The sequence below is a fragment of the Gouania willdenowi genome, chromosome 21 (assembly GCF_900634775.1).
Source record: "Gouania willdenowi chromosome 21, fGouWil2.1, whole genome shotgun sequence".
NCBI classification, from domain to species: domain Eukaryota; kingdom Metazoa; phylum Chordata; class Actinopteri; order Blenniiformes; family Gobiesocidae; genus Gouania; species Gouania willdenowi.
The window spans coordinates 10,368,276-10,395,343 of record NC_041064.1 but is presented as its reverse complement, the minus strand read 5'-3'; the positions used below and the strand labels follow the sequence as shown (position 1 = coordinate 10,395,343).

Genomic DNA, 27,068 nt, shown 5'->3' with positions numbered 1-27,068 from the left:
AATTTTAAGAAGAGCCAAAAAAACAAAACAAAAAAAAAAATAACGCTTTTTTGGGAAAAAAAAATAACGCTTTTTTGGGGAAAAAAATAAATGTGCGTTTAAACAATAAATGTGAAATACAATTTACAGAACACAGAGAATATACAAACCTTTTAATCCCAAACATGTGGAACGGTTTTTCTCAGTAATAACTGTTTCTCCTGTAAAATCATGCTGGTGCTTTAAAGGGCCGAATTTGACCACTGGGCTTTGAGTTTCACACATTTGATCTTTAGAGTTGATTTTTCCTAGCTTGACACCACACCTATTAAACCCATCTCTTTCTTTATCGAATGTAATCTCTGTTCTGTCCGTCGCCCAGTCAATTCCATTCCCCCGCTCCTGTCTACCCTTATCCTCCGTCTATAACCTCAGCCTTTCACTAACTTTCTCTTTGCTTGTTTAATCATCTCTCCTTTTCACTCCCTCGTCTTTCCTCAAGTGAATCTCACCACCAGTCCAGAGACATCAAAGACATTCAGAGCACCCCCTCCACCCCTTCCTCACCCTGTAGCAGTCATTTAGCCAGGCATCATACCAAGGCCAGGTACCCTCAGGGGAGGATCTGGAAACTATGGATGCGCATAGCACCATGTCTGCTATGGATTGTTTGGAAAAAGCAAAGACCTATATAAGGTTACAATGTTATATTTTATTGCTGATAATGGGCTTAATCATTTTAATCATGACTATTTTTAGAGAAGATTCATATGTTCCAGGAAATTCCATAAGACTTAACTTGTATTAATGAGCTTTAAGCATGGCATTTATTTAGTCTTTCACAAGCTGATGGACTTTGGACCACACACTGTAATTCATTTCTTAATCTTTTGGATTATATTTCTGGCTCAACAATGGGCAAATTTACAAGGACATAGAACTGTCATCAAACTTCCAGTCCCGAGATGGTTGTGTGTTGCTTGTTTTCAAAGCAGATGCATATTGTTAGTGCTGTTGTCAGTAGTTTTTTCAAGCTTGCTGATAGCTTTGCTGTCACGAAGCTCCTAATCTACACAAACGGCAAATGCACAGAAGTCTGTATGAGACAAGAGACCAACTGTTCAATCATTGGTGAGAAAATAAACAAGTTTTATTTTTCTAAAATGTAATTAAAGCTTCGGATCTAAATATCCTTGTATAACTTTTCTCTCTTTTTTTTTTTTTTTTGCAAATCTTTTAGGTTTAGGGAGCTCCAACAAGCTCTCAGTTTGCAGGAGATTACTCATACATTAATGGATTATTTCTCTTCAAATAATAGAGATTATCCCCACTGTTGTTTATAAGTGCAGTCCTGCTGTGAAAGTCCCCGTGATGGCGTGTGTGTACCATTTGGATCAGAGCAGATCATCACACGTGCTACAATGTAAAAAATGATTGTTTTTATTTGCAACACTTGGTTGAAGTAAGTTAATTGAAATAAGCCTAGTAAACACATTTGATTGGTGGAAGCATGCTTACCTCCATTAGTGTGATTGTGGTGTGGATGAACAAAGGTTCCTTTGAAGCTTCTTGTTATTCAAAGTGCTGCTACTTGATCACGAGAACCATGAGTTGCCTAAAGCCATTGTAGAGCTAAGTCGTCTTTTGGCTTTGTGATAATACCTAGATGCAAAGGTAGAGTGGAACACCAGTTATACTCTTATACAGCCAACCATATTGAAACAAATCCAGAATTACTTGTTTCAAGAAATTGAGAGACCATGAGGTGAATGAAACGAGTGCATCAGATTAGTGAAAGCCCTCAGACGACTCATCATTTTAGCACCCTCTGTTGGTCATATAAGACAAAAACCCACCACTGGGGATTGTTTGCAGGACATTATAACAGAAAATTGAATTATTTATTAAGCCGTTTGATTGTTGCTTAGGAGCCAAAGCTATAATAATGATGAAGATGCAACTCAAGTTTAAGGCTTTACACGTGAGTGTGCAGAGGTGAAAGAAATGGATTTACAATACTCATGTTACTGTAATTGAGTAGCTTTTATGTGTACTTCATTGCAAGTAATTATTTCATTTCTACACCCAACCATTACTAAGTAAATTATTATTTTTTGTGATTATTTTTTTTATTTCCATTTCATGGTCTAGCCATTGAACGGAATCTATGTTCTTCGTCGTGCCATTTCTGATCAACGCCCAGCCACTTTCTTCAGTTCAGGTTGAGGTTTCTACCCATTATGTTGTTACCCACAAAGCACTGTTTTAGAGTCCATAAATTTAGCTATACTTAGAGCCTGAAATTGTTTTTTTTTTATTTTTAAATAATTTGATTGCTGTCATTTTATTTAAAAAAAAAAAAAAAGAATTGTAAATTTTTATTTATTTTATACAGATGCCTTTGTGGAAAATAAATTAAGTTTCATTTGTGCAAGATTTAGTCTCTTCCTTTTGAAGTTTACTGTATATAAGGGAACCGTGGTAAGATTTATGACCAAAAATAAACGTTAGGGATGTCGCCATACAACTTTTTCCATTTCCGATATGATACCGATATTGCAGCCTATTGATCCGATATCAGCATGAATGATACATACTATTTTTTTTCTTCTTCTTTTTTAATAAAAAAATAATAATTACTTATTTTGTAGTGTGGAATGTTAGAAAAGGCTTGATGAAGAGATGTCACTCAAACAGAGAACAATAGTCAGCAACAGTCGGTATGAGAAAAACTGACCCATTTCTTATTAACCAATTGATTACATACATTTTAACCTTCAACATAAAGCTACAGTGTTCTACAATTGAATAAAATAACTAAAAAATGAATTGGGGGGGAACAGAAATAAAAAAAAATGGGTAACTCTGGAATTTTGAATCCGATAATCGTTTTCAGGCTAATATCGGACCGATATCGATATCAGGACATTCTTAATAAACGTGGGGGGTTGAAAGTAACTAGTAACTTTTACTTCGAGTACTACTTAATTGAACTACTTTTTACTTTATGTATGACTCACTAGTACTTGTACTTGAGTACAAAATCTATTAAATAACAGTACTTCTACTTGAGTAGGATATATCAGTACTCTGTGGGTGCGTCTATGCATGTTCCTCTGTGTGTGTTTGTGTGGCAGCAGTTGTGGTTGCTGGTCCCCTAACTAATGCACTCATTACACCCACAGTCGTACACATGTGCGCCAGCTGGACTGTCTCCTCGCCTCCCCATGTAGGCTCTCGTTAGCTCATGGTTAGTGGCTTTACTATAAAGTTCAGTCACTCATGCTTGATTTATACCAGTACACACGCTTTATTCCCAGCATAGTAGATTATGTGTATTTACTCAGTTTGTAATCGGACAGAACTTTTTCTTATGGATACATATGTTGATACCAGACACTCATAAACATGTGGTCTGAGGGAATCCGGATGTCTGTGTCAGACTCAGGCTTGTTAACGTAGGTCTGTGGATTTGTGTAGCTTATGTCTAGGTTTTAGAGCACTGTCACTAGTCCAGTTAAATGCTTGTGTGACATCACAAGCATTTATTTTCCATACCTGCATGAAGCAGGCATAGAGAATGATTTGAATGATTAAATGGAGTCTTTACCTTATTCTTTCACTCTCTTTTTTTAATATGCCTTGGCCAAATAATGTCAATGTGCAGGAGTTTAAACTTAAGTCCTGGCAGGTTTTAAGGTAAATTGAAACTTGGCCAGGTGTGTGAATGGTGCTGAACAGGTGGACTTTGACAATGAGCAGGCAGCTAACGGAAAGAGAGGAACAGATGGTGTTTATAGAGGAAGTGGTCATCCTGTCCCGTCCCCTGTGAGACCTACACACTGCCTGTTCAAAAGACAGAGTGCACATGATCAGGGGACAAATAGGTTAAAATAGGACTTGGAACCATATACCAAAAATATAATTTCATTAAAGCAGCTAGGGGCAATCATTTTTAAGCAGATAAAGACAGTTGATTTGCCACTACTTTTAGACCGTGAAAACCCCAGAAATGCGTTGGCAAGTCACTTTGGCAGAGTCTTTGGGGGGCAAACTCAAGAAATCATGGTAAGAATCAAGTTAAAACACTTCTAAACATCTGTCAATGTGACTCCACATCCCACAATGCAATGTGCAAGACCTTTCCGACAACGTCGATAAACCAAGTGGTGATTTGAACCTTTATTTTAGCAAATAATCTTCAAATTATTGATCTGTGAGCCTAAACTGTCTTGGTCTGATCTAAAAACAAATTCCCTATCAGCTTTAAATGTTAAATGAATATAGAACAAGCTTGCTGATAGCAGGAATCCATATAAAATGATACTGTTTGTGTTCTTCTTGCTGCTGTTAGCGAAGCATCTGTTTTTATGCTTGTTGTATTGACCTGCATTGTTTCTCTTTCACCTGTGAAGCCTCACCTGACCTGCGCTGCTGGCTTTTATATTTAGAAACAGTGACTCACACTCGTGGTGATGACAGGAATTAATGGGCTTATAGATTGCTTTTTGTTGGAAAGGGTAAACAAAGGTGCACAAAGACACACACACACGTCACACACACTTTGATGTAATCGCACCCTGATGCTGGGCTTTCCACACATGAATCCCTGCTGAGGAACAAAAGATGTCACCGTATGGCTTGTTCAACTGGGATCACATACAAACACACAGCTCAGAACAAAGTCCAATCCTGAGTGCTTCTGTGTTTTCACCATGTAATCAGATTACCACGATGGCCATGTGGAGATGTGAGTTTTTTTGTGTTTATGCAGAAATGGTGCACACACTCTCCAGCCCTGCTGCTCCTTAGCATTAGGGTGGTTATGTGTGTGTACATGCAAAGGGCTTAATGGTTAAGCTTGTGTCAAGCTGGTGATAAATGGGCATTCATATGTTAATATTCACAGAGAAATTAAACAATAAATCTGTTTATCTTCTCTGGAAATGTAGGAAGTGAGAGCATAGAGTTGGATGGATCAGATTGGACATCATTGTTTGATGAGAAGGCTAATTTTCCCACAAAGATGGATGCTATATTTGCCGAATAGGCGAGACCTTCAGTTGGTGGAATAATCTGACTGGACCTTTAAAGCTGCTACCAATAATAGTTTTTTACTAGATAAAATCATAGTGTAGGCTAATGGTAATTTTCTCCAAAAACAAAAGAAAAAGTCAAAATTGCAGCTCAAAAAGATTGTTTTGATTTATTATGTAAACACTCCCTTATTAACATTGTTGGAAAAGTTTTACTCATTGCATTGTGGGATGTGGAGTCCCACATCCCACAATGGTGTTTTTACATCATTTTTAAAATTATTTCTTGTAGCTGTGTTTCCACTACCCTTGGTAATACGCAAAATCTAAATGGCGCAATGAAAACAGGTAATAAGAACACCTGAATTTCAAAAAAACACTCAAATATGGCATGAAAGTTTTTACGCTTTCATGAGGAGGAATTTCAGATGTAACATGGCGCGGTACGTGTAAATAGAAGAGGAGACCAGGACATTTTTTTAGTATTATAATTTAAAATCATTACTGCCACATTATACATGAAACAACAAAGGAATACGGAGTGTTATAAGGAGGTTCTGAGCGTCCGTCTTCTTGCAGCGAAGTCTCGTGGGATGAGATTTCACGGGAGTTACGAGGCTTTTGCCCATAACAACGTTCAATGGAAACACGTTCAAAGCTTATACTTCGTCGGCATTTAGAAATATTGCTTTTATTTTGTGAAAATCTGTAAACCCATCTAATGACTTGCTTGACACAATTTTGTTTTAGTTTGTTCCTGGTATTCCCCCTTCACTCCACGAGACATTCAATTTTGGACCGATTCAGATCTTTCTGAAAATAAACATCCGCCATTGATTTGCCACAACTTTCAGAAATATGTTGGGATGTCACTTTGGCAAAGTTTTTGGGGTCAAACACAAGAAATTACAGTAAGAATAAATTAAAAACACTTCTATTCATGCCACATCCCACAATACAATGTGCACAACCTTTCCAAAAATGTCAATAAGGTAGTGTTTTACAGTGGACCAAAATAAACTTTTAAAACAAATTTCAACTTCTTTCCTTTCTCTTTGGATTAAATAATGTTCAATCCATTGCCCTCTGAGGCATACACTGTGATTTTATATAATAAAAAGAGTATGGTAGCAGCTTTCAGCATTACTATTAAAGTGTTAAACTGTGTGTTTGCATGATTCAAACAAACTACCTCATGTGGCAGATGTGTGATTGTGTTATTTTTTTAGCTTTTTTCTTCATCGTAAGTTTTCATTGCCAAGTTGTTTTCACAGGCCACCAATTAAAATAAGAGTCTGATAAATGAGAGTCTTCTGCTGGTTAATGAACAGCTCCCTCGGGGAGCAGCAGCATGCGAGGCAGAGCACAGGGAGTTTTATCTGGACTGTCGCTGAAAATGTAATACTTTTGCCAGATTGTGTAGTGTTTCCATTATGAGATACGATTGTAAGGTTTGTAAAGCTGCAAGTGGCATTTCAGGATCCAAAGAAGTAGCTGGGGTCAGTAATCCAATGTCACGTATACCCATGTTGGGCATTAGAGTCTGGTCAATTTGAGCAAATTTGTTGCAAAGTGTTGGAAAAACAGCTGAGATATTGCATTGAAAATGTAATGGTGCTAGCATTAGCCCAGCGCTAGCATTAGTACCAAACCAACTTAGCAATAGCCTAACATTACCATATGCCGAGCATTACTACTAACCTAGCATTAGCAATAACCTAGCATAAACATTAGGCTAGCGTTAGCATTCACCTAGCATTACCACTGACTCAGCATTAACAATAGCCTAGCATAAACATTAGACTAGTGTTAGCATTCACCTAGCATTACCACTGACCCGGCATTAGCCTAGCATAGATACTAACCTAGCTTTAACACTAACCTAGCAGTAGCCTAGTATTACCATTAGCCTAGCATTACCACTAACCTAGCATAACATTAGCTTAGCATTACCATTTGCCTAACATTACCCCTAACCTAGCATTAGCAATAACCTAGCATTAATGTAGCATTAACCTAGCATTAGCATTAACCTAGCATTAGCATAAGAGCAGAGCTGTATAAAAACGTCATTGAAGTAAGAAACCAAGCCAAGCTTCAACTAACAAACAAAACAGAAACAGAGGGTGAATGTGTTCATTTGACATGTGTGTGAACTGCAATCATTTTTATTTGTCGCTGGTAATTATGTCCCCAAAAACCAGTGCACAGCTGCAGCCCCCCAGTCTGTCTGCTCATCAGCCCTGTAGCCTGGGGAATAAAGTGTGTGTGTGTGTGTGTGTGTGTGTGTGTGTGTGTGTGTGTGTGTGTGTGTGTGTGTGTGTGTGTGTGTGTGTGTGTGTGTGTGTGTGTGTGTGTGTGTGTGCGTGTGCGTGTGCGCGTGTGTGGTGGGGGGTGATGTATTATCATAGTAGTAATGGGGGGGTTCATTCGGTCTTCTAATTGGTTGGCTCGACTTAATTAAAAATGTTACAATGGGGTGATTGCAGACGCTGATGAATTGAAGTGAAGAGACGACAAGGCGTGCCAGGATTGGGATGTGTGTGTGCGTGTACGTGTATGTGTGCTTCACCATGTGACTAGAAAAGGAAGTCATTACCTTTTAATCATATCCTCATTTATGCCTCTTTTCTGCCTTCTTTCAGCCCTGATTCCCTTTTTGTCTCTAAATTCTCCCCTAAGCCAGTCCCAGTGTAGCCCCCCCCCCCCCCCCCCCCCCCACAACTCTCATCTCTATATTTCACCAGCTGGCCCTCAGTTTTAAGCTCCTTGTCATCTTTTAATCAGCACCACATTTGTGCCACACTTACCTTCCACTTGCCGACACTGACTGTATTTGACCTTCCAGGAGGACGTGTGGGTCTTTTTCTAAGCGGATGACGTGAGTTGTGCAGAGAAAAAGATGTTTTCTAATGTCTTTTGAATGTTGAGCTGGCCTTTGGCTTCGATAAAATCTGCTGCTGCAGAAAGCACCCTTCAGAATATGACTTGAAAATAAAAATGATCTGCTTGAAAAAGTGAAAGATGTGCAGATAATGGGGCTTTAAACCTTTTAGGCACAAAGGGATTGTGCAAATTGTCAGTTTATGAAAACAAACTATATGATGTGGCAATAACTTTTCCTGTTTGGGCTTTTAATTGATTTGTGTTGCTCTGTGATGGTTTATATTAAAACAAATTCAAAATAAAATGCACAAAAGTTTAAAAAAATCTTCTATATATGAAAAGGATCCTTATTTCCTCTCTTATTCCAATGCTTGTGAGTAGTTTATGCTTCAACAAACCAGCAGCTTTATTGAAACCTAAAGGCTTACCAGTCAAAAACACGATATGCAGTTAATTTTAATTATGGAGACAAATTGTGTGCATGTGTTTACCTTCAAGCTCTTGGTAAAATAATTATCTTAAAATGTATGTATTCATTAAAATCGACTGCCAAAGGGTGAACTAGAAATAGTTTTCAGTGTGAAGTACTACCTTGTCTACAAAACATATGTAAATGCACACAAAGCATTAGCGTTGTATTGTTTGTAGTGAGGCTTGGGTTGATACTTGACCTTGGAAGTATTGCAGTGTTTTCCTCCAAATACAACATCAGTGTTTGTTGAGTTCTTATCTATGGCATGGGTGTTCCAACTCAGTCCTGAAGGGTCGCAGTCCTGCAGATTTTAGAAGTCTTTGTGCCCCAGCACACTTATTGTGAGCACCCCAGTATTCCAACATTGTCCTGGTCTTAGGGTGATCATATTTTGATTTCCAAAAAAAGAGGACATTTGGGCTGGCCTTGGCATACTCAAAGTACTCAACTTTTTCTTGAATCTGTAATGGGCAAAACTACAATATTATGAATAAGTAGGTTGAAATCACTAGAGACTCAAGTTAATCACCTTTATTATGCATTTTAATAATCTGTCCTTTAAAAATATCATATATGCCTTCTTGAAATCTCTCAATCAGTGAAACAATGAGAAACATTGCCTCCTATAAATTAAAACAGTAACAAAAAACTCAAGGCTTACAGAACAGTGAATAATCATTAAACATTGATAAATAAACCTTTTCAATTAAATCCACAGCTATTTGGTCTATTAATCAATCTCTCTTTTTCTTTGGTCCTCTTTCTCTTTTCCTCGTGTGTGACGTTTCATCAAAACAAAGCGGCATCTTTAATGATTGTCACGTGTGAGTAAAATTACTGTAATGATTCATATTGTATGTAAAGAGTGACTCTTTAGCTTTCAGAAACTTGTGGAATTCCTCAGATGGAGCAAATAAGGGCAGAGATACGGTTTTTTAAATGTTAATGTATTTCCCGAGATGCGTTCAGCGTCAATTTGTAAAATATCCCCGGACAGCCCGGACAAAATGTGAAAGGAGGAGATATCCGGGTAAATCCAGACGTATGGTAAGCCTATCTGGACTGTTTACTACTTCTTCTATTTTACTACTTAACGTCCAATTTTAATGTTAAGCCTTTTCATTTCCTTTCGTTTTTTTTTTAGTCTTCCCTTTAGTTCAGATACATTCCTGTTGCTGTCAAGCATGGTTTGCATGTTCTGGAACCTGACCTAAACTAACATGTCATAACAAGCCAATGAACTCTCTTCACACTCATTGTACAGTGTGTGTAATGTGTGAGAATGGTATGTGGGAAGGTGGTGGGGGGGCTAGGGTCTGCTTTGACACCCTAATCCTGCAGCCTAGCTTGGCTTTGTGGAGACTTTAGCTCTGAGGAGAGAGAGAGCACATGGGAGGGATGGAGAGAGAAGGGGGGGGGGATGTTCGTGGTTGATATAGAGTGAGGGGGGAGGATTGGAAGTCAGACGGAGGAAGAGATGGTGATCAGTCGTTCTTCTGCTTTCACTGTGAATGGAAACCAAGGATGCTGAAGGGTCTGATTGGTTTTTTATCTATGAGGGTTATAATTCTGTATCTTGGTGCTGAGGAAGACTCTCATCACTGACGTACTTGAAGTCTCAATGTGAGTGACTTTATTTTCGTTTGTCTTAAAAAGTTTGAAAAGTGGACATCTTAGCAGCAAGTGTTATAAGATATTCTATTATACATTTCTCTACCATTTCTGAAATGTTATCATAACAATATACACCATTTACTCATGATTATTAACGATCAACTAAACAAATTTAAATAATTTCCACTACTTTATGTATGTTTTGTCAATCGTTCAAAATTACATCATACAAGAATCTCTAAAAAGGACCAGTATGTGTTATTTATTTATTTATTTATTCTAAAGCCAAATTTCTGTTTCTACATCAGTAGTCTGCACACCCTTCCACTGATTTCTTTCTCAACTTTTTTTAATATCTTAACAAAGGTAATGTGCCAGCTAGGGATGTAACGATTAATCGTAAGGCAGTTAAAAATCGATTCATAGGTATCACGGTTGATATCGATTTTCTGAAAATTGAATCGCAGTACTTTTTTTATCCACAAGTGTAGGCGGCGGGCGGAGTCTGCAAATACTTTCTTTCTGGCCGCCTTCTACTCTTAAATATGTTAATAAATGATTCATTATGCCTTTAGCACCGAAAGAATATCTGTAATATCACTTGAATATCTGTAAAAGTCACGTTTTTCTATTAGCTCTGTCTGCTAGCATAGCTTCTCTTCTTCAGTGCAATATATAGGCATGCCAACCGACCACTGTGTTACCAGCGCCCTCTGCTGGTCCAAACAAATATGACGTAAATCAGTGTAATCACGGTTTTTTTTTTTTTTTTTTTAAAAGTCCAATTGTTAAGGCACAAAATACATTTTCAGTTGCACTTTTAAAAGAAAAAGAACTATTATGCAGTTTTGCATTGTTTATTATAGAACCAGAATTTAAATTAATAGGCTTCATTTTCATTTGTATTATTCCTTTATTATTTCATTCAAGATTTATTTTTAGTTAAATTGCATTGTTTTGAATTGTTTATCAAGGAATTCTTTTGACAATGAAAAATAAAAGGAAAATAGTACAGTATTTTCTAGTTTTTTTCCCAAAAAAAAATTTGTCTACAGTCCCATTTTGTAAAATAAATCATGAGAGAATCGTATCGTGAACCCAGTATCGTGAATCGAATCGTATCGGGAGTTGAGTGAATCGTTACATCCCTAGTGCCAACTTTTACTAACTTGTTTTCATAGCGTAGCTACAGGCTGAACTATCACCTAAAGGACCCTTGTGAAAGCAGTGCCTGTTATTAAAGCTTCTAATGGTACAGAACCTTCCAACATTAACTGCTTAAAAACTTTTTTCAATTCAGTTGACATTTTTATTATTTGGAAAATGTGGGTACCAAAGGGATGTATTTTGGATATTTTGTTTTAGCTCTCTTGAGTAGGAACAATAAGATTTATACACAAAGTGGTAAAAGTATTAATCGCATCATTAAAATGAAGAGTTTAAACACCCAGCTTTTTTTTTGTATCATATATCTACTTCTGGGAGGTGGAAAAGGCAGTGAAAACCAACCCAACTGTGTTTGTTTAATGCCCACAGAAGTCTGATGAGCTAAAACGATGCTTAGCTTACATCAGACGTCAAACGTCCTTGAAACGAAACCCACATATGAAAAAGCAACATTTGCATGGCAGGGAGCTAATGCCTGACGACAGCTGGTCACATCTGCTGTGGTCGGACTTAACACGAGTCCTAGAGAGCAACTACCGCTGTGTCTAAACGTTTAGCTCTAGCGTATCCTGGCTCTATGGTAGACAGCCGGAATGTGGGCTTGGCATCAGAGTTGGCACGGCAAGGTGGGATAGACTGGCACAGGAACTGAGACTGGGAGTAGGCGGGGCCACGCCTCAGACTGTCGGTCAGTTTAGAAGAGAGAATGTCTGTGTGGTGCAGGGATAGGAGTTTGTTTTTTAAAACACTAAACCTTTATTTGGTCAAATATACAAAAAAACCTATTGTGTATTTTTTTTTTTTTTTTTGAAGTTTCCATAAATTTTAACTATTAATCTTGTCATCAGAAGCTTTGTTGTTTTACCTTTAGGCAATCAATTTCCAATAAATGAAGAGGGGCAGAATAGATCCATCATTCACCTGATGTGATCCACTTATTGTTTCACATGTTAAAGAACAGTCATCATTCTCTTCAAGAGACTTTTTAAATAAGTGACACGTTATGCTGCCAGCACCACAAGGCACAACACAGGTCTCAGTAGCTGTTTCCATTACCCTTGGAAATGCGCAAAATATAAATAGCGCAGTAAAAACCGGTAATGGAAACACTTACATTTTTCAAACACTTAAAAATCGCAAAAAAGGTTTATACGCATTCAGGAGGAGGTTTTTCAGAAGTTTCGATATTGAAATATATCGTAAAAGCGCAATGGGCACATGACCACTTCTCTCTGAGAAAACATGACGTGATACTAGTGGACAAAGGAGGAGACTGAGACGTTTTTCAGCATTATACTTGAAAAAATATTACTGCCATATTACACAGCAAACAACAAAGGAATGCACAATGTTATAAGGAGGTTTTGAGCTTCCATCTTCCTGCAGTGAAGTCTCGAGGGGTTGAGATTTCAGGAGAGTTACGAGGCTCCTGCAGAAAACAATATTCAGTGGAAAGACATTCAAATCGCAATTACTTTGTCAAATATTTAGAAATATTGCTTTTATTTTTTGGAAAACTGTAATGGAAACACAGCTTCAGGCATAATTAAAGCTTGGTAATAATTATTCTGATCACACAATAACTATCCCAAATTGCCGACAGATCATGAATTTGAATTGTATTCATATTAATATTGAGATTACTTTGTGTATCTCTTCATTTGGAGTCCGTAAATACATTTGTTGTCAATTCTAAGGTGTGCAACATTAGAAACTACTGTATTGGGATAGGGGCTTTCTTTGTTACCCTGCAAGCTAGCAGTGAGTTACACTTACTGGTCGCCCTCAGAAAAGTGTTGCACTTTGTTTCCTTAGTAAGGCACCTCTTGTCTGATCACTAATTAATACGGTCATAGTTTTTTTTAAAGTTATCTTAGCATTGCACCATTAAATATGGTTGACAACTCCTCATTTTCAGCTGCAAAATAATTTTTAATGAATTTTGTTGGTTTGACCCTTGTGCTTAGTGTTGTCTAAAAAGGCCTGGAGCCTCATGATATCATATTGTCCACATGCTTTTACTGCAGGTCTTTGCAATGAGAGGTTTCTGAAGTTTTTGGCACTTGCTGCTATTACGACACCGTATAGCTTGTGATTCAATTTAAACCTTTATATCCTGTTTGTGATGCCTTTTGGAGAAATGTGTTCTGTTTTAGCAACTCTGTCCACGAGAAGCATTTGTAATTCTCTAATGGGTGGACAGGAGGAGAGCTTGAGTGAGTGGCCATCCATCAGTTCTACTCAATAGCTATCAGTCTTTTTTCAGTAAATCAGAGAACACAGGAGACAGCAGTTACTCCTGCTGTCACTGACTCACAAGATTGGCCATCTCCTTTTTGGAAAATGTGTTCAGGGCTGGAATCGACATCTGTTTACAGCAATAACATTGGATGATGTTCGAGTCAACTCCATTTAGATGAACAAAGTATTGTGCGCCGTCAGCATTCAGGCTCCTGTAAAAGATGGAGAGTGGATTTGACATATGTGCGTTGCTGTTTGTTTTTATGTCAGCAGAAGTATTTCAGAGGTCCCTGAAAAGCCAAATCAATTGAGGTCAGATGATGACAGGATGATCTTGTTTATGGTTGAGACATGGTCTTCAGAAGTTGAGATAAAGGTGAAGGGGTCAGGGGGAGGAATTAAGGGAACAAAGAAGCAGTCTTCCAGCTCAGCTTGTGGTTGTAATTCTTACCCTCGAATCATAACTTACTCAATTCCTTTGCAGTCAATGTGTTCTCTGTAACTTGGAGCACATTCACTCAATCTCACCTCATCCTCTGCCCGTCTAAGGACGCATTCCTTATTTTTTTTTATGCAGAAAGACATGGAAAACTCAAGCCATGTCAATGAAGTGTGCATATGGCAAACTGATTCTCCTCTGTCTTAACAAAACAATGAGTTATAGCAGGGGTGTCAGACTCATTTTAGTTCAAAGGCCAAATGTGGACGAGTTCTATCACAAGTGGGCCGCAGGATTTAGGCAGGAAAATGAACTATTTCAACATTGATGTGTCTAAGTTTGCATTTACAGTTATAAATTAGACAAAATATAGAAGGTACAATAATCTCAAAGCAATAAGTGACAAATACTTAAATATCCCTTGAATTATTAATTTTTTGACCAAACTTAATTTAATTTGGGGAGGTTTTGTGGAATGATTTGAGAAAAATTGCAAGATTTTGGAAAAATTTTGAGTTCTTTCATCACCAATTTACAGCTGAATTATTTGGTAACACGCAATAATTCATGTTTTCTCTGTCATTTTCACTTACTCCTGTGGGCCAAATCGGATGAGTTTGAAACATGAGTTAAAGGGAGTAGGTCTCACGTTAAACTTTGAATTTCTTTGTAGCTCTAACAGAACAGCTAACCTTCATCTGCTTTTATATGAAAAATGACCGTCAGTGGCTTTCTTATCTTGTTTTGCTAGCTAAGTCAGTGTTTAGTACCGAGTGGTTGGGTTCATTGCTTGAAAATGAATGACTGTGCTGTTTGTATTCTGATCAAAAGATTAATTTCCCTGAGACATAACTTCATGGGTCAGTGTGTGTTAGGAGCTGCTTGGTCCACTCAAGCTGCTCGCCAGATTTTTGAGTTGCTGCGAAAAATATCTCTCCATTGTGAGGCTGTCAAGCTGGTTTTGTTGCTGTAGTGTGAAAATTCAGACACACTGGCACACACAGACATCTACTAATGCACACACACACACACGCACACACACACACACACACACACACACACACACACACACACACACACACACACACACACACACACTAATGACCAGAAAGTCAGTGCTAGGTCAGCCGGACAGCGCTGTATTGTGGCTAGCCGCTATCTTTCCTGGACATTGAACAGTGCAGGCTTTCAGTGTTTACTGGTGACTCAGGACCAGCAGGCTGTGCGGCGGCACCCAGTGGGACCAACAGCACCTGCCTTCACACTGAGACATTGTTGTGTTTGACGAGAGCAGAGAACAAGCAAAGAGGAACATGTGAGTATGTGTGACGAGCAAACGTACCTTTTCCCGTGCAGTGCACTTTAGGTTTCATGTGGGATTAGATTTAGAACTTTTGCCTAAACTGGCAGCCAACAGGTTACAGGTTCTCACCAGGAATTTTTCACAGTATTCTTTGTTACTGCCTTAATTTAAAGCCAAAAGGTATTGGTTGAATTTGGAAAGGGTCATGATGAATGGAGTTAGAGAGTTACCCATGCTTGGTATAGGGTCCTCCACTAATAAATAAAATAATAAAAAAAAAAAAAGTATAGATAAGAAATAACATTTTATTCAAAAGACTGATTCAAAGACTCACTTTACAAATTCAAATTAGGTATTATGTGTGACCCGCAGTAAGATTGGGACTGTTATGGACATTTCTCAGTTATGCAGATAAAAAAGAGTTAAAACAACCCATGCTCGCTTGGAAGTCTCTTTTGTGTCCAAGTGTGCAACAATCATTACAACATTACCGATTAAAAAAAGAAAAAAACTCAGAAATGCCCCCTACGCTGGTTGAAACACAGTGTAGGGGGGGCATCACACCATAGCAGTGACGTGCCGTGACCACTAGGGTTGGGTAGGCACGTTTCAAATCGAGACCACCAATGACAATTTCATATGTTTCTGCTGGCAAGTGTTAATTCAATTCAAATCAATTTTATTTCTATAAAGCAATTTACAACAAAGTCATCTCAATGAGCTTATTAAAATATAAAATTCCTAATAAGAAAGAAAAAACCCAACAAGATCCACATGAACAAGCATTTAGCCATCTAACAAAATCAACATCTTAATACACCATTAAAGAAACATAAACAATTATTTATTATAGCCTCCATACTCTCCCAACAAGATATATCTTATGACACGGCAGCGCATCCATTGTTGACACGGAGAAAATGCCAACAACTCGGAACAGCCTCAGTGAGGAGCATCCACAAAGCCAATCCTTCCTTTTGTACCATTCACTGTGGAAAGTATGAAACATTTTCTCACCTTACCTTTGCTGAAGGTCTGGTAGCTCAGGTGTTGGTCTCCCATCTTTTAAAAGCTGTCATTTTTCCTCAAAAAAAAAGTTTATCTCTGGCGCTGTCATCCTGCCTGTAGTGTTATCCCGCCCACTAGCTACAGAACGTAGCAGCAGCTGTCACATGGCATCAATTCACTAATGTACTGTGAACTTACGTATAGCATTTAGCATAGCGCGGTTACGTCCAAAGGCAGCTCTCTACGCTGCCTTCGGACATAAATGGTTGTCATCTTGGGGACCTGACTGCGCATGCGCAAACACGTAAAAACATGCAATGGGAACGGAGGCAGAGGAGCAACGTGCCTTTGGGAGGGGGTGTGGCCTCCCTCTGCCTTAAAGCGGAGTGAGACTGTGCAGCTGTTCCAGGAAATAGCACTGTTTAGTAATTTGGGCTATGAAACTCACAAAATGCGGACACTTTCAAACTTATAGGTACTATAGGCTATCAGAAATGGAAAAATAAATAATTTATAATTCAATTATAATTAAAACAAAGAATCAAAATATCAATTCACCCTTGGGTAGGCACTGCCTACTTGCCCTGCTGATGGCACATCACTGCACCATAGGGGATCAAAATCACACTGTAGGGAGCCCCTATGTTCAACAGCGCTGGTGAGAACCCTGCCTTACCAGCGACCTCAAAAAGGATTTCATTTTCAGTCGACACAAGGTATTTTGTTAATCTGCTGCATACAGACCTGGAAAAGTTACAGTATCTGTTTTTATGCAGGCATTTGAGTTTCTTCAAGATCTTTGTTTGGTTATCTTTATATATATTTACCTGAACTCTAGTCAACTCCTCTGAAGAGACGGATATACTGAAGATAAACTCTGCCTGACATCCTGACTTTTTTAGTTTCTGTTCAGAGCACATGATGGAGTCTGTCAACTTCCCAGATTTCTGTCTAGCATATTTTCCACTCCTCCTTCCTCTTACTGCTTTGTTGCCAGTCATGCTTGTTTACATCCACCTTTGCAGGTGTGAGAGCTGGTTAGACAAGTGACATTTGAGTGTGTGCGTGTGTGTGTGTTGTGGAGAGATGTGGTTTGAGAGCAACTGTCAGTCAGTCATTGGCTTTCTTTTTTTTTTTTTTTGACAAAAAATGAGTGTCTTCTGTCAATATCAGCCTAACTGATGCTGAAGCTTTTATAAAGGAACACGATTAACTTCACCACAACAGAGAATTATCCCAAAGAGGCTGATCCCAAGCCGGCATTTTGATAGGAGCCAAGACTCTTCCATACAGTTACATTTGGCATTTTGGAACTATATATATTTAACATTGTATTCCTTTGCATGCCTTTTCTTGTTTATCAGTGGTTTTAGAGTCCTTATGTTGACAGTGTTGGCAAGCAAGTTCTTTATTTTTAATTTAGTAGGGTTTTGCTTCTTCGTCTTGAATCATATTTTGGGTATACAGTAAAAATTTGTGTTCATGTGCGGTGTATATCCTGTGTTTATGAATGTTCTTATGTCATGTATTGGCCAATATATCTGCTATTGACCTATATACTGTATTACTGATTGAGCGATATATCAGTCATTGGCTTTTTAAAAACCTCCATATCGGTGCCTCGGCCCTAAAAATCCCATATTGGTTGGGATATAATACAAATATGTGTGTGGTCAGGTTCAGCTGAGGTAATAAAAAATGTCCAATGAACGCCAGACGAATTATCCATTAAAAGCGTGGTCACTTTTAAACCATTTTAAAGCCACTTGTAATTGTGAAACTTCCATTCGTGTATGGAGGAAATATCATGACTGTCAAGTGTGTGGATATTAGTTTTTGTGGTGTCACTTTCTTGTGGTTTGTCTGAGGAAGACATCCAGACGGTATGTCCTGGTCCATTTGTATCCAACCTGCATCTGGTGCCCTACAGTGCCAGTTTAACCACACACACACACACACACACACACACACACACACACACACGCACACACGCACACGCACACACAAAACCAAGAAACGGCTGAGCTAATGAGTCATCTCTCTCTCTCTCTCTCTCCCCCCTCCTGCCTTCTCTCTCTCCCTCGGTCTGTTCCTCTTTTTCTGTCTCTGTCTGCATAGGGGACATCACTCAGAAGGGCTATGAGAAAAAAAGAAGCAAACTGCTGGCACCGTACATCCCACAGATACACGGTAAGTCACACAGCCCTGGAGCCATTGTTATGTCTGGACCTTAGCTTTGAGAGACTTAGCAGTCGGACGAGTGGCCTTGGAAGGAGCAAAGGGATTGAGAGCTAATGCCTTTTACATTCACAACAATATGGATTAAATGTATTCAACCTTTTGTCAAAGACGTTATGAAGAAAGTTGTATTGAAAACAGTGACATTTTACCATCTTCAACGGCTTTACTCACATATTTACATTCCGTAGGATTTAAGTTACAGATGATAAGTCTGTTACTGTGGAATTAACACATCTGCATTCAGTCTTCTATGTCTATGCATGTGTATATTTGTTTTTATTCAGGTCATTCACTCCAATAGCTTTCTATTTGTCTAATAATTGAAAATTGAGAGTGTTGAAAATAAGAAACTTTGTATTGGTGTTTTTATTGGTTTATGTTTAAATTGGGTTATTTTTAAACCACTTTAGGTGAGTGCTGCTCACCTCTGCAGAGAATTTGGTCAATGATTTTGTCTTAGTGGATTCTGAGTACCTTAGAAGAGTGGTTTGCTATATTTGAAGATGAGTGTGTATATTGTGCTGACGAGTGTCAGGCTGGAGAAGAAAGTAAAACATGGAGGTGTGTAGATTGTCTCTGATTTAATATCAATATGAAATAATGAATGAATATCAAATTGTGTCGGTGCATACTGTGCAATTCCGCATCTATTGAGTATTTATAGCTCTATGATATACATGTACTGTATATCCTACTGTGGCGAGACAATATACAGTACATATACTGTATATGTTTACCTCAGCTGTGACCGAAACCTGATAAATTGAGGTGGTTTGTGGTGAATTCTAAAATGAAGGTTGTGTCTAAATGTTTCCTACATTTGAATCTTAGCTCTGACCTGTAAAGCAGTCTTTAGTCTGGACTACTCCTACTGTGGCGAGACTAAATGGAAATAAAAGGAGTGCGGTGACCGCTACTGCTTCTAGGTTTCAGAGTTGATGTAGCAGAGAGCCTTGTTAGCAATTCCATCACTTTTCATGTTGTACCTACACTTTTGATATGTTATATATGCTTATATTTTTATATACTTTTTTCTGTTATACTTTTGTGAGTTGGTGGTCTTTTCCCAAGCAAGAAAAAACCCCGGCACTTTTATTTTGACGGGTATTTGTTCAACCTTTATCATTGTTTCACAACAATTATTCGTGATAATTTGTTAGTTAATTTGTTAAATCAAAGTAATTGTTTGTGTGTTTGGCTATCAATAAGTTCAGTGGTAGAAAAGTAGATTTTTGACCATCTTTTTTGTTCATGATATGCAATAATGCACATTTCACTAAGAGCCTGTGATTGAGAGGGAAAAGGGAATATTTTCTCACATTTACCGGTAGATTTAAAAAAAAGTATTTTTGTTAGAGGGGGTTGTTAGAACGTCCTTGCTCAACCTTTAAAATTAAATTAGTTTTTTCTTTGTACTCAAATAACCATTATTACCGTCCTAAAACGTGATTGCACAATTGATGTTATTTCTATGAGTTTTGAAAAAGAATAGTCGCAACTTTTTTACCTTTGTTACATTTTTTACCCATTTTGTGTAAATTTTGTTGTGATGGGGGTTAGGCCACTTTCCAAAGTGGGGCGCAACCAAAAAACTTTGGGAACCACTGTTTTATGTTGATATATATTTTTTATCACAAGTTCAAGCTGCAACATTTTTTCATTCATGTACTGTATATTCCTTGATTTGGTTGGTGGTTTGATATTAAAGATATTGCGTTGGGTCCCAAAGTTGAGGTTCCACTTATCTAGGTCAGTTGAGGACCACTGACCGAGATACGTGTAACCAAAGACAAAACTAAGGGCTGTTAAAGGAGGGTATTATGTTTTTTTTCAGGCACATAGTACCATTCTATAGCATACTCGAATAACTATGCTCCCCAAATGTTTTTGGAAAATGCAGAAAATAACAAAAATAACTTGCAACACTATTCATGACACTTCGATTTTGCCTCTCTCTTTAAGAAAACTGTATTTATTTATTTATTTATTTATTTTATGCGTACATAAATGAGTACAGACAACACAAACCAGGGGTTTCTTACAAAAGTATTTAAAATAAGTCAATTAAAAGCTAAATGTCGTGTGAAGAGAGAGCTGAGCCGAAAGGCAAACCTTTTGATTTACCGGTCGATCTACGTTCCAACCCTCACCTATGGTCATGAGCTTTGTGTCATGACCGAAAGAACAAGATCGCGGGTACAAGCGGCTGAAATGAGTTTCCTCCGTGGGGTGGCTAGGCTTTCCCTTAGAGATAGGGTGAGAAGCTCAGTCATCCAAGAGGGGCTCAGAGTAGAGATGCTGCTCCTCCGCATTGAGAAGAGCCAGATGAGGTGGCTTGGGCACATAATTAGGATACCCCTTGGACGCCTCCCTAGTGAGGTGTTCGGGGCACGTCCCTCCGGAAGGTGACCTTGAGGAAGACCCAGGACATGCTGGAGGGACTATGTCTCTTGGCTGGCCTGGGAACGCCTTGGGATCCCCCACGAAGGAGCTGGAAGAATTGGCTGGGGAGAGGGAAGTCTGGGCCTCCCTGCTAGGGATGCTGCCCCTGCGACCCAGCAACAGATAAGCAGAAGAGGATGGATGGCGTTTCTTTATATACATGCTTTCAGTTTGATGACAGGATTTGGTGCAGTTTATTATCCATTGGGTTGGGCTGATTACCATGCATTTGTATACGATAAGTTGTATACAAATGAAATGTAACCATTGTCAATCATTGTCTTGGGATAGCTAAATATGTATTACCTATATCCATTGTGCCTTTTTACATATTTAAAGACACATTTATGAACATTTAGTGAACCTTTCAGTTAATCAGACTTAACCAGACCTCAATCCTATTGAGAATTTGTGGCGGGTGCTCAAAGTGAATGCCCATGCTCAGAAACCACACAATTTGGACCAGCTGGAACAATTTGCAATGAAAGAATGAGCCAAAATCCCCCAGGGAACCTGTACCAACCTAGTAAAGAACAAGTCAAATGTGGCTCAGAAAGTGTACATTATTGACTATTAATGGCCAGGGGGCTAATCATCTTGAATGTCTAATTTTTGCCCTTTTTTTAACTCGTATAAATAAAATATCCAAATCAAACTTGGTGAACATTTTGTCATTGTTATTCTGGAAACAAGTAACAAATTAATAACAAAACACTTGTTATTAATGGCCATTTTCATGGAGAAATCAAGAGTTTTGTCTTATTTCATAACAGAGGGTAATAATTTTGGCCTCAACTGTATGTTGTTCTTTTCTGACAGACTGAAACCTAACTGTATACAGGGATTAAAAATACTTTTACAATCAGCAATGATTGTGCATGTATGAATGACTCATGCAGTATTTTTTCTATCTTCTAAGTGTTACACATGCTTGTCTGTAGCTACCAGGGAGCAAGGCTGTTCTCTGACTCATTGATCAAGATGCAGTGGGAACCAATGGAGATATCTGTTATGGGGAGCACACCTCTGATTGGCTGAGGACGATGTGTCTCCCATGTGTGCTCTGCCCAGCGACCGGGAGTCCTGGCTGTGTTTCTCTCCATCACCTCAGAGGTAGAGGGACACCGGGTTGCTGCCAGAACGATGGAAGGGTGAAGAATAGATTTCAATCACTCGCAAAATGCGTACGTGTGTACTGTCCTTAAATGTCCTGCACTAGTGTACCTTATGTCTTTTGGTGTTGTTGTTGTTGTGTAGATGTTCCAGAAGCATGTGTTTGTTCTTCTACATTGCTGTGGGCCTGGGTGGGTGTGTGTGTGTGTGTTTGTTGCTGACTGTGTGAAGTTTACTGATCCCCATTAAGCTTCTGCTGAAAAGCCATGCGGTCCCTAATTAGTATTAAATTTAACTGAGGTACTCTCTGAGAAAGTGTTTTAGCACCACTGTTGATTTTTTGGGGGTTTATTGGCAAATTAATTTTCATTTTGTCCCAAATGAGTGTACTTTACTGTCCCCTTACTTTGTAATTACATTATTATTTGATTATTTATTTTTACTGTAGCACCAGATGACTTTAAACCACAGACGTACTGTAGCTCTTTAACATGTTTATAATAGTCGTCAATGCCTTATTCAACTGATATTGTCAAACACGAGCTCTTGTTGCTGTACAAGGATAAAAACATGCTAAATGAGTGTGGGTTGAATGCACATAAACAATCTACTCATGAAGTTGTGTAATTTCTGTTGTTTTGAAATTAAAATTACACTGAATTCTTCTTTCTTCCAGTCAAAAAAGAGTTATTTTTCATTGGGAATAGATTTTGATGCTATTCATATTCATTACATGTCGCTTTAGCTGGTGCAAACAAAACAGCTTGTTGTGCTTAATGCTAGCTGTTCGCCATCCTTAGCGCTTTCAGTAAATCTTGCTACCAATCACTTTCTTTATTGATTTTTTTGCCTTTTGTTTTTAAGACTTGAACCTTAGCAGGCTTTACATGGAGCGCAGTAATCTTCTGCTTATCCCTCCATGTATGAGTGAAAATTAAAGTTATTCAGCTGAGCATCAAAGTAAGACAGCCAAAGATTAGTTGAGGGTTACTTATTTAAAAGCTAGCTGTGTGTCCTGTTGCTTGTATTAATGACTGTAGTAAAAAGTCTGCTAATGTATTTATTGTTTGCAACCCTTTATTTTTCTAATGTTAGAAAAACTGCTTCAAGCTTTTATTTAGAAAGTTAATTAAAATGTTATGTTTTTGTTTTTTTTTGGCATCAAGCTTCGGCGCAGGAAGTAAACACTGTTTTGACGAAGAAGAAAATTCAGAAACAATTCAAAATAATGGACGAAGAAAACTGTTACACAGTGTTTTTGTCTGATTTTAAATGATGTTTATGAGCTTATAAGCACCTAGCTAAAATGGAACAAAATGTTATTTATTTGGAGGCATTGGCAGCAATGTTATGCGTTTTAACTATACGTGCTATGTGATACGTGCTATATTGTACTTATTGTTGTTTGCACTTCTTTATATGAACCAAATTGGTCTGAAATAAAGGTGAAATCAAATAAAATGTAATTTTATTATTTTTTTAATTTTATTTATTTATTTGTTATCATGTACTTAAACTGTAAAATGGGGCTTTCTATATTTTGTCTTTGTAGACAAACTAATATTGACATCTTTGTTAATCTGTATATGGTTTTGCTTACTTTCTATTTTGGTATCCTTAGATGAAGAAGTGACATTATTTAAATGTCAAAGGTAATGTTTACACATGTATGTTTAAAGTTGTTTTGAGGCAATATTTGATATTTATGACATGTCGTTTATTTGAATTTCTTGATTTATCTTTCTTGGAGCTTTTTTGAGTGGATGAGAGGCATTAAAGTAATAATGTTGCTGCACCGCTTTGAGGATTTATCAGCTTTAAAGTCTGAAGGATGAGGGAAGGGAACCTTTAAAGCATGGATTTTAAAAAATGTGTTTCATTATTGATGTCGCTTAGCAACTGTTCATAAACTTTGGCGTTACTTCTTTTAAAGTCAGAAAAATGTCACCACTTGTGTTGGTACTTTGCTTTGACAGCTTGATGATATCTTTCTGAGTCTGTGCAAGGCCTTTATTTGCAGAATGGTTTTAGTGACTCAGCGTTCAATTCTTCTACTTTTTTGTCATTTATTGACTTCACTTGCTTAGTTGAGATTTTTTTTCTGCTACATCATTTATATAGCAGTTCAGCTGTACTGAAGTTTGAAGCTTTTTCTCAACGTTGGCTCATGATTGCTACGCACGTTCTGTGTGTTCATCTATCCAGCATAGATGCAAGCTTCATCTGCAAACCAAGGTCGTTGGGGCTTTGGTGTAACCTTTTCTCAGGCAGAAAGTCTTGGCTTGCCCCTCTTGTGTTAGTTAATGAGCCTCTGATAAGCATTAAAAAAAGCTGATTTAGGAATTAGTGCCTGCCTCCTGTAGCATACTACGAGAATGACAAATCCTTTTCATTGACGTTTGTATGTCTCTTTGACACTCGTGGTGTCTAATTTCTTCTTTTTATGTGAAATCTGCTTCTTTTGGAGCTCTGAGGCAGCAGTGAGCTGTTGAGGTCTGCATTAATATAAGGGAATATTCTCTCCATGGTAGGATCACTGTAGTCAAAGAAAACAGGCTGCAGGGATCTACCATCAGGCCTTTGTGTTCAAGATCTAGATCAGGGGTCACCGACACGGTGCCCGCGGGCCCCAAGTAGTCCGTATGGACCATGTGTCAGGAACTAAGAAATCCACGTTAACGGAATCGGGTACGGAATCTTAGAATTGACCAATGAAAACGGAATCTACTGTTGAACACGGAAATGGACAGAATCGTGAAGAAACGGCGTCACCGTGAAACAAAGTACGTTTTTTTTATGCGGAAATGTTTCCGGGGACCGCTTATTAGGTGCACCACCCACCCCCCTCCCGTCCTGGCTGCTTCAAACACCGTCTAAACTACCAAATAACTACGCAACTCATCACTGAAAAGGATGATGGAGCCACCAGTTCCCGCTTAACTTCAATGTGTCTATGAAACTCCGCTTGTTTCTCGTCAAACGCTGGGGCGCTTCGTGACAACATTAGCAGCTTTAATCAGTTTCACCTGCTCTGAGCGTTTAAACAACATCTCATCAGAGCTACAGAAGATCTGTGGATGAAGTTGCGTGTTGTTGTGGACGACACCATCGATGCCAGGGATTGTAATATTGTTGGTTAATGATAACTATTACTTTTAATACTGTAAAATATTCTGGCCCCTAGTGGGGAAATAACTGATGCATCATTGTCTCCATTTGTTTTGTTTACCCATTACGTCTGGAATGATGTCATCAGGATCATTTAAATTGGGTTAATTTATATTAAGTTGATAAAAACATAATCAGTAAACCTGGTCAGATTCAGTAAACCATTGATCCCTGAGGGATCTTTATATGACATATGAATAATTAAAAAGGTTTGTCAGAATAATCCATGTTAGTACAACTTACCTTTTAATTGTATCTTACTCATTATTTTACAATACATTTTTATTTTTGACATACATTTTTGTTTAATTATGGTTTTCTTTTTAATAGTATTTTTTTTTTCCTCAGAGGAGTTAAAAAACGAATTATTTTCTGAAAAAAAATATTTCTCAAAAAGTTTTATTTTTAAAAATGAATGCAAAAAACAGGGAATTTGGAAAAATAAAACAGAATTTGGAAAAAATTTAAATGGATTTTATAGGGCCCTACATGTGAGGTGTCCTCAGGAGCTTTAGTCACCAGTGAGCTCCATCTAAAATCTGATTTACTTAATTAAAGATAAATACATACTGTATGAGATCTATAGTTAGTACTTAGTAGAGTTAAATTCTGCTACACGTGGTAATGTTTTAGTGTTAAATTAACCATCTTGAAATGTTATTTTTCACTGACAATGTGACAGTGTTGGAGATTTTGTGTATATGTTACATGTTACAATTAAAAGTTGAACAGGAAACAATTGCATAAATCAGGAAAAATAAAGTGTTGCTACCTTTTTAAGTTACTTCCATCTTACCCTCTAATTAAAGTCAAACCGTGTACATTTGGTATTTAAACAGTGCTTTTCTAACTAATGGCCCTTTAGACTATACAGTACCTATGAAGTAGCTCACAATTTCAGAAAGGTTGGTGACCCCTGATCTAGATAAAGAAGACTTAGCTGTACTTTTGAGGCACATTCTGCAAAGACTTTGCTAATAAAGTATTGGTGTCTCCTTTAAACATTTTTTTCCTCTGTCCTGTTTCTAGGTGTAGATCCATCTCTACAAATTGACAACAGGATCCAAGCCTCCTCCCACGCTTTGCTTCCAGGCTCTAAACAACACAAGTCTAGGGCAGCGAACACCAGGGATGAACGCTTCCGCTCAGGTAATGCTGTGACTTAGAGTTGGGTTTTCATACCTGCAGCTCGTGAAAATTATATTTGCTGTATAATGTTTTTTTTTGTGTATTTCATATCAGTTGATATCCATAGTGTAAGCCTTATTGACTTCATTCTCATACCACGGGGAATACTGGGAACATACTAGAACGAAAATAGTGTCAAGCGAATAACTGTCTTTCTTCTCTAGCAAAGAATGAAGTAAAAACACTTCTACACATTAGTTTACGGGACTCCACATCCCACAATGCAATATACGAAAATGTCACAAACTGAGAGTTTACAATGGAGATGAAAACTAACTTTTAAGCGGGCAATTTTGACCTTTTTCCTTTCTGTTTGGATTAAATAATGTTTGATTCATTGATCCTTGAGGTATGCTCTGGATTTTTCAGAGGTGTCAGGAGTACTGACATATTCTACTCAAGTAAAAGTACTGTTACTAGATTAAAATTGTACTCAAGTACAAGTAAGTCATACATAAAATACTCAAGCAAAAGAAAAAAGTAGCTTAAATGAATAGTACTAAGTAAAAGTTACTAGTTACTTTCACCCCCAGACGTTTATTTTTGGTAATAAATCTTGCCACGTTTCCCTTGAATACAGTAAACATCTCATGTGTAAACTTAAAAAGGAAGAGACCAAATCTTGCAGTTGGAAGTGGAACTTTTTTCCATATGAAATAAAACCTTTGTCAAAATATTCAATCCGACTTCTGGTTGGTTATTTTGACTCGGTCGAGGTAGATTCTGGCAATTTGCAGTAGGAGCAGTAGGCGGGACTTAATGAGCCTGTTT

At 37.9% G+C, this 27,068-nt stretch overlaps 1 protein-coding gene across 3 annotated transcripts in view; it reads left to right on the top strand.

The window, feature by feature from the left end:
* dip2a (disco-interacting protein 2 homolog A) overlaps positions 1-27,068 on the top strand; it is a 116,028-nt gene that overhangs the window by 44,572 nt on the left and 44,388 nt on the right. For 2 of the 3 annotated variants that reach the window (XM_028435259.1, XM_028435260.1), the window contains exons 2-3: positions 18,264-18,335; positions 26,139-26,258. In XM_028435259.1, the coding sequence (XP_028291060.1) occupies positions 18,264-18,335; positions 26,139-26,258 (192 nt within the window). Of the gene's footprint in view, positions 1-9,866; positions 9,997-18,263; positions 18,336-26,138; positions 26,259-27,068 lie in introns of those variants that run through there. The other variant, XM_028435261.1, reaches the window with a different exon arrangement.